Source organism: Schistocerca gregaria, chromosome 4 (genome assembly GCF_023897955.1).
Source record: "Schistocerca gregaria isolate iqSchGreg1 chromosome 4, iqSchGreg1.2, whole genome shotgun sequence".
In the NCBI taxonomy this organism is placed as follows: Eukaryota; Metazoa; Arthropoda; class Insecta; order Orthoptera; family Acrididae; genus Schistocerca; species Schistocerca gregaria.
The window spans coordinates 541912339-541925441 of record NC_064923.1 but is presented as its reverse complement, the minus strand read 5'-3'; the positions used below and the strand labels follow the sequence as shown (position 1 = coordinate 541925441).

At 43.4% G+C, this 13103-nt stretch overlaps 1 protein-coding gene across 1 annotated transcript in view; it reads left to right on the top strand.

The window, feature by feature from the left end:
- The window catches only part of LOC126267796 (sodium channel protein Nach-like), a 96713-nt gene that overhangs the window by 71016 nt on the left and 12594 nt on the right, over positions 1 to 13103 (top strand). The window contains exon 4 of the mRNA XM_049973100.1: positions 7000 to 7145. Within this exon, the coding sequence (XP_049829057.1) occupies positions 7000 to 7145 (146 nt within the window). The remainder of the gene's footprint in view (positions 1 to 6999; positions 7146 to 13103) is intronic.

Below are 13103 nucleotides of genomic sequence, written 5' to 3'. Positions count from 1 at the left end.
GGCTTTACCGACCGAGGATGCGGCTTTGAAATTTTTCTTCGGAGGAGAGGTACTGTGGCGCCACCCCACGGAGTGCCCTTTTGTCTCCATTTGGAAGTGATCGATCCATTTTTTATCGCCTGTGACGATGTTCAACAAGAAATTGTTACGATTAGCCTCGTAACGGGCAAACAATCCGCACACATCGTCCTTCGCCGCTCTTTATGGTCTTCCGTTAGGAGCCGTGGAACGGAACGGGAACACACTGGTGGACAAATGTGTCAGCACTACCAACAGAGATTTCCAGTGCAACAGCGAGGTGTTTGATTGTGGTCCGTCGATCATCTCGATGAGAGTGTCCGCACGTTCCAACATTCCAGGAGTCACAACTGTGTAAGGGTGGCCGGAAGTGGGAGATAGGACGGGTTTGCACGACACTGTTGCAGTGATGACACACCCTCGCCCAACGACTCACCATGCTTTTGCTCACTGCCAGATCTCCATAGACAACATGCAAGCGTCTATAAATATCTGCGATGAACTGGACTTTTTTTTTATTTGCCAAGAGAAACTCAATGACAGCTCTCTGCTTAGAACGCTCCTCCGTTACAGACGCCATTTTGAAGGATACTTACAGCGCCGCCACCTATCGGACCTTCATGCAACTGTAAGTGCTCAAGCGGGGAATATTCCACGATGTCCCAAAACAAATTCCACTTTTCTTTTCAATCAAAACTGGCCGAGAAAAAAATATGTTGCATTACTTATTGAACGTCTCTGACATTAGATTCAGAGCCACAGAAAGTTTCAAACTCCGCCAAATGCCGAGCAGTTACATATTTCAATTCCCATTCAGACCGCGACAATGAAGCGTCGGCCAGGCAATCGAAGAAAAAGCCGAATTTCATGAAGCAAGCATTAAATTAAACCGAAACAAGTCGTTGGAAACAAAATCTAACTGTCGATGAGTGCAATAGATCCTTTGGAGAACAAGAGCTAAGCCAGCGCGTTGCTTGATGTGACTGGCGGCACGAGAATTAATATGCTGCACACCTTTGGCAGACGTTGGGAGAATACCCAGCCGGCCGTAGTGGCCGAGCCGTTCTAGGCACTTCAGTCTGGAACCGCGCGACCGCTACGGTAGCAGGTTCGAATCCTGCCTTGGGCTTGGATGTTTGTGATGTCCTTAGGTTAGTTAGGTTTAAGTAGTAGTTCTAAGGGACTGATGACCTCAGATGTTAAGTCCCATAGTGCTCAGAGCCATATGAACGATTTTTGAGAATATCCAGCAGACGTCTAAGTGTTTGACAGTGGTTAGTTTTATTAGTTCTGTTCCACAGGCTGTTTTTAAACTACCTCCTGATGTCGCAGAGGAGGCTAGGAGGGAGGCATGGTTCAAATGGCTCTGAGCACTAAGGGACTTAACATCTATGGTCATCAGTCCCCTAGAACTTAGAGCTACTTAAACCTAACTTACCTAAGGACATCACACAACTCCCAGTCATCACGAGGCAGAGAAAATCCCTGACCCCGCCGGGAATCGAACCCGGGAGCCCGGGCGCGGGAAGCGAGAACGCTACCCCACGACCACGAGCTGCGGACGAGGGAGGCATGTCCCATGTTGACTGGGATTTGTTCACCTGAGAGCAATATAACATCAGCAGAGAGGGTTGCTTTAAGTTTACTTGGAGTTTATCCGGATGTTATTTTACCCACGAACAAGGGTAGTGCCACAATTGTCTTCGACAAGTAGGAGTACGTTCAAAAGAAGCTGTGTTTACTGTCTGATCTAGCGTGTCGTAGGATCGGCGCTAACCCTCAAAATGTGTTAAGAGAAAGACTAACAGCCTCCTGAAGAAAAGTTCTGCGTCATAGGAGATTATCAAGAGCCTTAATTCTTATTGTGCTGTTCCGCCTAGAATATATAGCCTTTCGGAGATCTGCAGGTAATGGTTCCTCTTAGGCCGATTATGATTCTCATTGGTGCTCCGACATCGTGTAGCAAAACACCTTACTTCTCTGTCGAGGCCCCTAGTAGGTCGGCTTGAGCATCACATTAACAACTTGGCAGATTTCTTGTGTCGATTAGAGGGAACGCGAATGAATGACAACGATATTCTAATAAATTTATTTACTCGAGTTCTTCTGTCTGTTCGTCACGGTTAATTAAGATTAGAACTGGTGTTTAATTAACGAAACTATTTCAGCTTGTATTGACAACCACTTATTCTTAATTCAATGGACAATACTACGAGCAGACAGATGGATTGGCGATGCGAAACCCGTTGACACCTATTACTGGCAATGGGAGTCAGCGTCTTTGAATACTGCGTATTGTTTCAGATATACAGACGATACTTTTGTTGTTTGGCCCCATGGCATTGAGAATTTGAACGACGTTTTAGAACACCTATTAATTCAGTGCCTTTCCTTCCTTGATGTTTTGGTCAGGACAAACGTTGATGGTAATTCGGCACAAGTCGTTTGTAATAAGGCAACTCACACTGACTCGTATCTGCAGACTAATAGTTGCCACCACCCGGCTCAGCTCGGAGGGGTACTTCGTACCCTAGTCCAGAGGGGCCACATCATCTCGGACCCTGAGAGTTCGTCAGCTGAATTAGCCCATCTTGAGGTGAGCCTTTGTTGCAGTGGTAATGGAAATGCCGTGTGGCTAGGGCCTCCCGTCGGGTAGACCGTTCGCCTGGCGCAAGTCTTTCGAGTTGACGCCACCTCGGCGACTTGCGTGTCGATGGGGATGAAATGATGATGAAAGACACACAACACCCAGTCATCACGAGGCAGAGAAAATCCCTGGCCCCGCCGGGAATGGAACCCGGGACCCCGAGCGCAAGAAGCGAGAACGCTACCGCAAGACCACGAGCTGCGGACGTACAGTGGTTACAATGAAAGACAGATCACATTTGCGTTGCGCTATCGACCAACCGTGCACGGGGTTAATGATGATAATAGCGAGGTGCACCAAAGTCTGTGCCATTTGTTCCATATAAAGGGAGCATTTTCAACAGGATTGGTCACATTTTTCTGCAATATGAAGTGTAATACGTTTTTAGGCCACCATCTAAGATTACGGTCCGCTTGCTTCCTAAAAGGATTATCTCCGTTTGCACAAGGCCGGTGTATTTCGTATTCCATGCATTTGGTCAGGTTATCAGGACTGTGGAGTGCCGGTGTACTGAGCACAAAGCGGCACACATGCTTAGAACAGCCAGCAAATACGCCGCTGAGGAACATTGCCTTGGCACCGGTCATCCGATGAAGTGTAACAATGGGATTCTGAGATGCACTTGCCGCTATTGGAATAGTGACATTAAGGAAGCAGTTGAAATTAAATTACCAAGTAACCTTATAAATGGAGATGGAGGTTTTTGTTTGAATTCTGCGTGTAATCTATTCTCTCCCTTGTCAAAGAACAGGGACATAGTTAATGCTGCCTCACTCGTGGTTATTAATTTTCACTATCGAAAACTTCTGACGTTCATCATCTTTGGTTGTGTGATGGCGCTATTGTTTACAGTGTGTGTGTGTGTGTGTGTGTGTGTGTGTGTGTGTGTGTGTGTGTGTGTGCGTGTGTGTGCGTGTGTTATCTTTCCGGAATTGCTCTTCTAAACATTCATGGTGGTGTCTGATTGTACTATATCGTGTCTCCCAACCACTTTCGCGCAACAAGGCTCTGAGCGTGTTTTTTAGGGAACTAGTTTGAACCTGGGACCTGTTGCTGGTAAGGAGACGCCAGACCACACATGACATATAGGACTCAGAAGAGTTCAGTGAAACTAGCGATGATATAACCAATTACTAAATGATCTCAGCGTCAGCTCCACTGCACTCCCTATAAAAGAATCTTAATTCTAACTAAATATAGTGGAAAGGGTTCAAGGCTTTCCTATTTTTAGTTAGCTGGTAAAATAACGTCGAAAAAGCAGTTAAGTTTACCATTGGAAATTTTATTCTACTCACAAAACATCGTTTATAAATTGAAATATAGATAAAAGGAAATGTTTCAATACAGGATGGTAAAAACCAACTGCGTTCAACAAAAATGTGAACGTATATTCCCTGAGTGGTTTTCCAAGTTCTGCAATTGATCGAAGGATGACCTATGCCATATCACATCTACAATCTAGGTTTAATTTAAGTTTCACAAAAGAGAAAACTATCAAAATGGTCTACAGTGACCCTCAATTATCTTTAATAACTTATCTAACTTGTCGTAAATTACAGTGGCTGATGAGGCTTCTCAATAACTATATAAAAGAAAAATCATCGCGTTTCAGATCTGTTCTTCAAGTGGCAAATGTGAACACCATGAGTTTTAATTAACGATCACCATTAGTTTTACGAAAAAAAGGGGTGTAACAGATGAGACTTCTGCAGTTCTGAGTGAAGCCTTATGCGCTCAAAAATACGGCATCGCGTGCGTTCATTACCTTGTCGGTGTCTAAGCAGCGTCAGGGCGGCAGCGGCCGGCGCAGCAGCCATCCAGCCCGCCGTCTCGGAACTCACTCTCTAACTTCTCCTTACTACAATTTACCGAAGTTAGTTAAAAAAACTATCTGGCTGTGTTTTCATCTGACCAATCAGGGTCTCAATGTTAACCTTAAGCTCCGCCTACAAAAATTCTGTCTATCCAATGAGAAACGTTATACTTTTCGTGGTGGGGCAATGTTTTTAAAGTTTGCAACGTAACAGAGACGCGAAAAAGCCTCACGCTAAAACGTGCGGGTTGTATAGTTGTACAGGTAGGCTCGCGGCGTGGGTGCCTAGCCCCTCCCTTTTCCAGCTTAACACGGTTCTGCTCTCGGCTTCTGTCCTCGTTTCTCCCCTCGGAACTGCGTCTGCCTCACGGTGGGAAGGTACGACATGCATTTAGGCATTCTTGTGTTAGTCTGTGGTATTCCATTTGCTCACTCGTTACTCGTATTATTTGGTTAATTTAATGTCACGATTTATTCGGAGCTATGTGACATACTACTGGATTTGCTTATCATGTCAGGGTTTTCATGTAAGGTGTTGGATTTGCCTGACACCTTACACTCTGAGAACCTACGTTTTTAATTCGCTTGCACAGCGCTTACTTACTACAGTTTGCCTTGAAAATAACAGGATGTTTACCTATCGAAATATCGGCGGTTTTCGAGGACGGCTTACGACTGCATATCCTTAAGTTACTTAAACATAGCATACGCCGGAAGAACTCATGGCTTACTTTGCGATTGTCTCATCTTCAGCTAATACAGGGATTGGACAAAAATGTGGAAACATCACGATAAATTCATGCTTGTCCATAAATGCGAATGCCAGCTAAGCCTACAGATTGTGTTGTATTTGACCACGGAAAGCAGCTGTGCAACGTCCTCAATATGTTGCAAGTGACAGTCGTGGCCAGAACAGAGTTCTATGTAGTTGTGAACGCATTATGTCGGAGATAAGTGAATTCGGACGTAGGCAAATTGTTGGTGGTCCCATAGACGGCTCTGCAGCAACGAAGGCATCCAAAGTGTTTGGCGTTTCCGTAGATTTATACTACATACAGGGAAAGCAGAAAACATCATCTGTTAAGTTACAACATGGACGGAGGTGTATGTTGAGTGATCCTGACAGACGGTCATTGATAAGGATTGTGACGAAGAATAAGAGTACGACAATTATAAAAATCACTGTAGAATTGAATGTTTCACTTGCGAAGCCTGTCAGTACCTAACACGAAGCGAGTTCCAGAAGAAGGAAATTGGTGTGCGAGCAGGAATTCAAAGACCTCTCATCAGTTGGGAAAATGCTCGTAACGGTAAAAGGTGGTGTCGAAGCCATAAAAGCTGGACTATGGAGAAATTAAAGAATGCCATTCTGTCGGATGACTCTACTGTATCTTTTCAACGTCAATAAACTTCACCAACAGCCGTATACTGTAAGATTTTATTTTATTTTGAAAGCAATTCTTACAGTATACGGTTGTTGGTGAAGTTTATTGACATTGAAAGGTACTTAACATCCGATGTTCCCCGACCGTGATAGACCAACAGAGACTACTGTGTCTTGTTTCACCCTGTTTCCAACTTCCGGTCCTGTTTACGTCCAAAAAGTGAAACGTGAAGGGGCATCGGTGATGTTTTGTTCAGCCATATCGTGGTATTCCATGGGCCATGGGCCATGGCAAGGCTGTATTACTGCCAAGGATTTGTATCCATTTTGGTTGATCAGATTCATCCCATGGTACAATGTTTGCCCCAAACTGGGGATTCCGTGTTCTAAGACGCCAGAGCCCCTGTTCGCACAGCTCGGATCATCCTGGATTGGTTTTGTGAGCACGAGGGTGCATAACCGTATCTTCCTCGGCCACCGCAGTCCCTAGATCTCAATATTAAAACTGAACTTTTGCGGTCTGCTTTGGAGATAAGGGGGCTTGATCGCTTAGACCTCCATCATTGTTACCTAAAACTGCCACTATTTTCCTCGAAGAATGTCGTAAGTTTCCTTTAAAAACCTGTATTTATGCATTCCGAGACTGTTGGCAGCTGTTTTGAATGTCAGCGGTTTTCCTACAACCTATTCAGTATGGTAACGTGTTGTGTTGGTGGTGCTTTCACATTGAAGTCCACCCCCTGTATGTGCATTCTGTGTATTAAGGTTCATGGTACAACCTGAAATGCAAGCTCGCCCTCGAATTAAAATACGAGCTTCGAAAATAACTACTGGTCACAAAAACTGGAAAATGACCGCCTGATGATCAAAACTGATAGTTTCGGACAAAAAATATCCACGTCAAAACTAAGATGCAACATTTCTTTAGCAATCTCCCTATCTGCATAACCGTAACATCAATTTTTTTGGAAGAAGAACAGAATGAAACTTCCATTCATTTCATATAATGACACAGTCATTCTATAGGGCTTCTTCTATAGTTAGTAAACACGTTCATTTATTTGTGTTATTTGCTGTCTCTTAAACTTGCACTCGCATATTTTACCCAATACCAGTACCACTTTTCATCTTTTCCAGGTCCTTCCAAGAGTGGAAGATATATTCGCAGTTTGCTACTGGCAAGGCTACAGGACAAACTGCTCCAGTATATTTTCACTTCAACGAACAGATACGGGATTTTGCTACAGCTTCAACTCCTTGACATCAGAAAAAACGCGGCACTGGTAATCTGTAACATATTGAAGGGCATCTTTAAATTACATCTAGTGGTAACATAAATAAATTTAGTAAGTAAATTCTAATGAAATTTGGAGGAGTACAATAGAAGAAACAATCTTTTGGGAGAAAGGTACCTATTTATGGTCACGTAGGCTAATATTTCGCAAAAGAATTACGTCGACGCTTTCCTCGATTGAGTTACGTGACCAGAGAGAAATGAAAAAAAAAAAAAAAAAGAAAAGGAAGTTCCGATCCATTTTTATTTAAGTACGGTTCCTATAAAGTTGAAGTGACCATTTTCTTTAATTGTAAGAATAAAGATATATTACTCTATAATGACTATAATATAGCCGCGCGGAGTGGCTGCACGGTCTCAGGCGCCATATCATGGACTGCGCGGCTCCTCCCGCCGGAGGTTCCAGTTCTCCCTCGGGCATGGATATGTGTCTTGTTCTTAGCATAAGTTAGTTTAAGTAGTGTGTAAGTCTAGGGACCGATAACCTCAGCAGCTTGGTCCCTTAGGAAATCAAACCTATATGAACGTATGAACATCACTATATAAAAAAAAATGGCTCTGAGCACTATGGGACTCAACATTTGAGGTCATCTGTCGCCTAGAACTTAGAACTACTTAAACCTAACTAACCTAAGGACATCACACACATCCATGCCCAAGGCATGATTCGAACCTACCACCGTAGCGGTCGCGCGGTTCCAGACTGTAGCGCCTAGCACATTACTACAATGTGTGCCGTCTTATTCGGCTGAGTGCTGTGAAATGCAGAATGGAGAAATATAGTTCCCCTTCTAAAGATATGTACCTTACTTTACTAAATGACACGAGGTTATCAATGCCCTTCGGAGTCAGTACTTCTGAGTTCTACCTCTGGCACCTAAGCTTGTGGTCAGAGTAGCTTTCGATCTAAGACAGACAACGGAAATGTCTTATTTCGCCTAGAATTTAAGTTTGGGGTCAAGTTACGGATCTCTTCTCGACAAGTGTTTAATACTGGTTTCGATTTGAAACACACAGAACTCACTGTAAACATGAAAAGACTGTTGTCAACAGGATGTTTGAAAGAGACGACTGGAGTAGTTAAATGAAACTTGCAGCTTAGCAACAGGGAAATGTTCGCACAGTTACATATTAGTGTGTAGTTGTTCGCCATGGTGAGTTTTGGATCACGTATTCATTTACTTTAGTTCACAGTTGTAAATCCATCCTCTTCGATTCCTGTAGCGCCTCAAAAAATTCAACAAACAGTGAATAAATACACATTAGTAATGTAATAGCATACAGATATTAGATTGGGGATAACGTTAAAATAAAGGAAATAGCTGAGCGGAAGTGTTAATATCTTGATGCTAATACTAATGTAGAACAGTTAGCAACAAATGTAAAATGAAGGTGAAACATAATAACTCACTACCCATGAATAGAACCATTGCCTAATGTAATTACTCTTCCTGTGGAAAAGAAATCCTCATGAAGCACAAGACTCTTGTAATGCCTCGTTCTCTGTCCGGACAGCCATCGAAATGTCAAACGGTTACGAGCGACCGGCTTATCATCCTCAGCCGATAGGCGTCACGAAATTGCTGCGTCCTACAACAACAACTAAAGGAAACCTTCACTGTAGTTTTATTCTGTGCAAAACTCGAAAGAATTGGCCTGGAATCTCATTGATTGGCGTAGAACTGTCTTCAGCAATGACTCACTCTTCGAACTGAGCCCAAATGACCAGTAAAGACGTGACTGGAGAAGCCCTGGACAGCGGTGGGATACCAAATTGACTGCCGCTTGCCATACGACGCGACAACCAGAATGTATGGTGGGGGTGGCATTTCTTTTCAAAGAACAAACCAGTTTTTTGTCATCCGCGGCTCCCTTACAGCACAGCGGTACGTCGAAGATACTCTAAGCCCTGGTTTGCTGCCCTTCATGACAAGTCGTTTTGGGCTTACAGTTCAGTAAGATAATGCCCGCCTGCATACGGATAGAGGCTCTACTGCTTGTCTTTATGCTTGCCAATCCCTACATTGTCCAGCAAGGTCGCCGAATCTTTCGCCAAGGGAGAGCGTTTGGCGTATTGTAGAAAACGTCTTCCAACAAGATCGTAAGCTTGACGATATAACGCGATAATGGGAAAGAATTTGGTACGATATCCCTCAGGACCTCCAACAATTCTATCAATCAATACCAATCCGAATAAATGCTTGCGTAAGGACGAGAAATGTACCAATGCATTACTGCTCTTAATCATTCATCTCACTCTCTCTTTATATAATTAAACTTTCAGTTTCAAAGCGCTGTAGAAAAAGAACCGCTTCTCAGAATGACATCAAATTTGAACAACTTATTACTGGTGCGGGGAAAACATCATTGGAAAGAAATTAAAAAATAACTAAAATTTGACCGATACATGTCACTGTAAGCGTCAAAAAATGGCCCTGAGCCCTATGCGACTTAACGTCTGAGGTCATCAGTCGCCTAGAATTTAGAACTAATTAAACCTAACTAACCTAAGGACATCACACACATCCATGCCCGAGGCAGGATTCGAACCTGCGGCCGTAGCGGTCGCTCTGTTCCAGCCTGTAGCGCCTAGCGCCTAGAACCATACGGACACTCCGGCCGGCTGTAAGCGTCAGAATATGCACACGGATGTTCCACAATATGCTTCTGAGACGCTCCATATAAGTGTCTCTATGAAGGATCGGTTGCTGCTGGTAATTCTCTTTTACAAGTACGGTGACTGCGCGCCAGTAACCCTGCAGAAGTTTCGAACACTCAGGGGGATGAAAAAAGGCATGGTTCCGATGTTTGCTAACAGTCTGGAGAAAATTATTACAAAATTAAAAAAACAACAGTGTGGCACAGGCAGGAAAGCAGTTGATCCGACGTCTGTCAAAGATGTGGCTACAGCATTGCAGGAGGGGTCGTGCGGTGGTGCGTAAACATGCTGTGTTCAGGGAATTGCCCGAACACGGGACATGTCTGCGAGCACGGAGTGTAAAATCCTAGGAAATATCCTGCATTGCTGTCCATACAAAATCATGCACGTTCAGGAGTTGCTTCCTGCTGACCTACTAGCGAGACAAACGTTCGCTCTGGAATTGGTTACTCAATTGGAAGTGGACAACGAATGGCCATGGAACATTCTGTGAACATACGAAGCCCATTCCCATCTCCAAGGATGTGTCAATACCCAGAATTTCAGAATATGGGCAATGGAAAATCCACACGCACCCCACCGCTACCACTATATTCCGCAAAGGTGACTGTGTGGTGTGGGTTGACGGCATTGTTTATTATAGGGCTGTAATTTTTCGAGGAGAGGAGTCCTGCGGGTACTGTTACTGTACCGTCAGTGATAAACACTATGTGGGAATTTTGTGCATCAACGTCATTCCAACACTTCAGTAGCTTGAATGTGTAGTTAGGATCATTTTTATGCAAAATAGCACTCCTCCGCACTTTGTACAGTCAGTGAAGCTTCTGCTACAGAGGCATTTCGGAAATGCTACAATTATCAGAAATCATTTCCCTACAGCCTGGCCGTCCAGATCACATCATCTTAATACGTGTGACTTCTGGATATAGGATTCTCTGAAATGTCTTTAGTGCTCCCGTTATGAACGTAGCTGAACTGAAGGCACGCATTGCATTGTGAACGTGGCCGCCTCCCACCCCCTCCTCCCCAAGATCTCAGGTCTTTTGAGGAACATATTGTTTTCCGATTTCTACTTGTGCCAGAAAACGGTCTCGTGACCATTTGAAACTGACGATTTTTTGGTTTTTATGCTGTTTTTGGCCCCAGGACAATAAATACCGATGTCATTTTGCTTCTTATGCTGTTTTTGGCCTCAGGACAATTAAATACCACGTCATATTGCTTTTTATCCGGTTTTTGTCTCATGGCAGTGCAAAGTAGAATTTTTCTATCCGATATGGTAGGATCTTGCTGCGATGAACGGGCTTACGTAACATACATTGCCTTAATTGTTGACTGCCGAACTTGTGCAGTCACACACATTGAACAGTACAGGTGGCGTAACGTGCAAATCAAAGTATAGCCGTCATATTGCGATTTGTCGCCGACTCCATTTACTTTTACTTTAAAACGGTTACATTGCTATTAGTATTTTATCCTCTGACGTTTCCCCCGGCATCAGTAATATGCTGCTCAAGACATTACAGTAACCGAGTCCTGTGACTCAAATTGCTAGTATTGCAATCGCAAACAGGTAAAATTCGAAAACGGCTTCCATGTAGGATGCCAAATCCGAAAACTGTCAAACTGGCTGTAAAACTGGTAAACTGGCAGGACGCCAAATATGGAAGTTGGTTTAACTGGCTTTAAAATTGATAGTTTCATAGACATCGAATTCGTAAATTTTTAAAATTGCTAGAAGCGACCAAAATGCAGATGTAGCAGCTAAAAAATAATAGACAGATGTATAAATATATACATTCTTGCAGATGCACATTTGCATTAAAAAATACGTGATTGCTACATCAGTACTGAGCAAGACACCTGGAGATATGTGGCGGATGGTATTTCTAGTACCAGTAACTACCACCCCCTTCCTTGTTCCACTCGCGAATGGACTGTGGAAAGAATTATAGTCGATAAGCCTCTGTATTAGCTCCAACTTTTCGAACTTTTTCATCGTGGTAATTTCTTAAGATGTATGTGGGAGGAAGTAATACGTTGTCCGACTCTTTCCGGAAAGTACTCTCTCGAGATTTCAGTAATAAACCTCTACTACAGTAGATGTACAACGTCTCCTTTGTAACGTCAGCCACTGTAGTTTGTTGAGCATGTCTGTAACGCTCTCGGGCCGACTAAATGATCCGGTTTTTGTACGACCTTCTCTATCTCTTCTATCAGTCACACCTGTCAAGTCCCCATACTGAGTAACAGTACCAAAAATCGTCCAAACAAGCGCCTTGTGAAAAGCTTCTTTTGTCGATGAAGTATCTTTCCTTCCGATGAATCTGCCTGGGGTCTGCTTTTCCTACTATTTGTTTTATGTGGTCATTCCGCTTAAGATCGCTATGGATAGTTAGTCCTAAATATTTTGTGGCAGGTAGCGTTTCCAGCAATTTGTCATCAATAGTGCAGTTGTTCAGTAGTGGACTTCTTTTCCTGTGTGCACGAAATATGTTACAATTATTTACTTTTAGGGTCATCTGCCATAGACTGCACCATTCTTCAATATGCTATAGGTAATTTTGCAAACCGTTGCAGTCTTCTGACGTTGCTACTTTCTTACAGACAACCGCATCATTTGTTAATAGACTCACTGTATCATTTATGTACACTGTTTTCAGTAATGGTCCTGTCACACTTTTTCTGGGTATGCCTGAAATTAAATCTGTCGACTTCGTCCCGTGTGCAACGTGTTGAGTTCTGTCTTCAAGGAAGTCCTCAATCCAGTCGCAAATCTGATCCGATCACAGTAAGCTTGTAATGTTTTCACTAGACGGCAGTGCGAGATGGTGTTAAATGCATATCTGAAGTCAAGGAAGACGGCATCAATTTGAGCACCGTTGCCTATGGCGCTGTGGATCCCACGGAGGGAAGGAGCGAGGTGAATTTCGCAACATCGCAACATCTCTGTTTGCAGAATCTATCTCGATTTTTATAGAGGAGATTTTATTTCTCCCAAAAAATCATAACTCTTGAGCGTAAAACATGGTTCATAATTCCATTAAGGTCATATATATAGTCCTATAATTATGTGCATCTCTCCTACTATCCTTCTTGAAGATGGGAATGAACCACGCCTTTTTCCAGTCCCTAGATGTCCTCCGTTGCTCCAATGAACTGCGATGAACTGATGCTAGATGGGGAGCACGTTCTTTCCCATAATCTTTGTTGAATCTTACAGATACCTCATCTGGTACTCATGCCTATCGATTACTAAGCGATTGCAGTTGTTTTACTGGTCGTCGA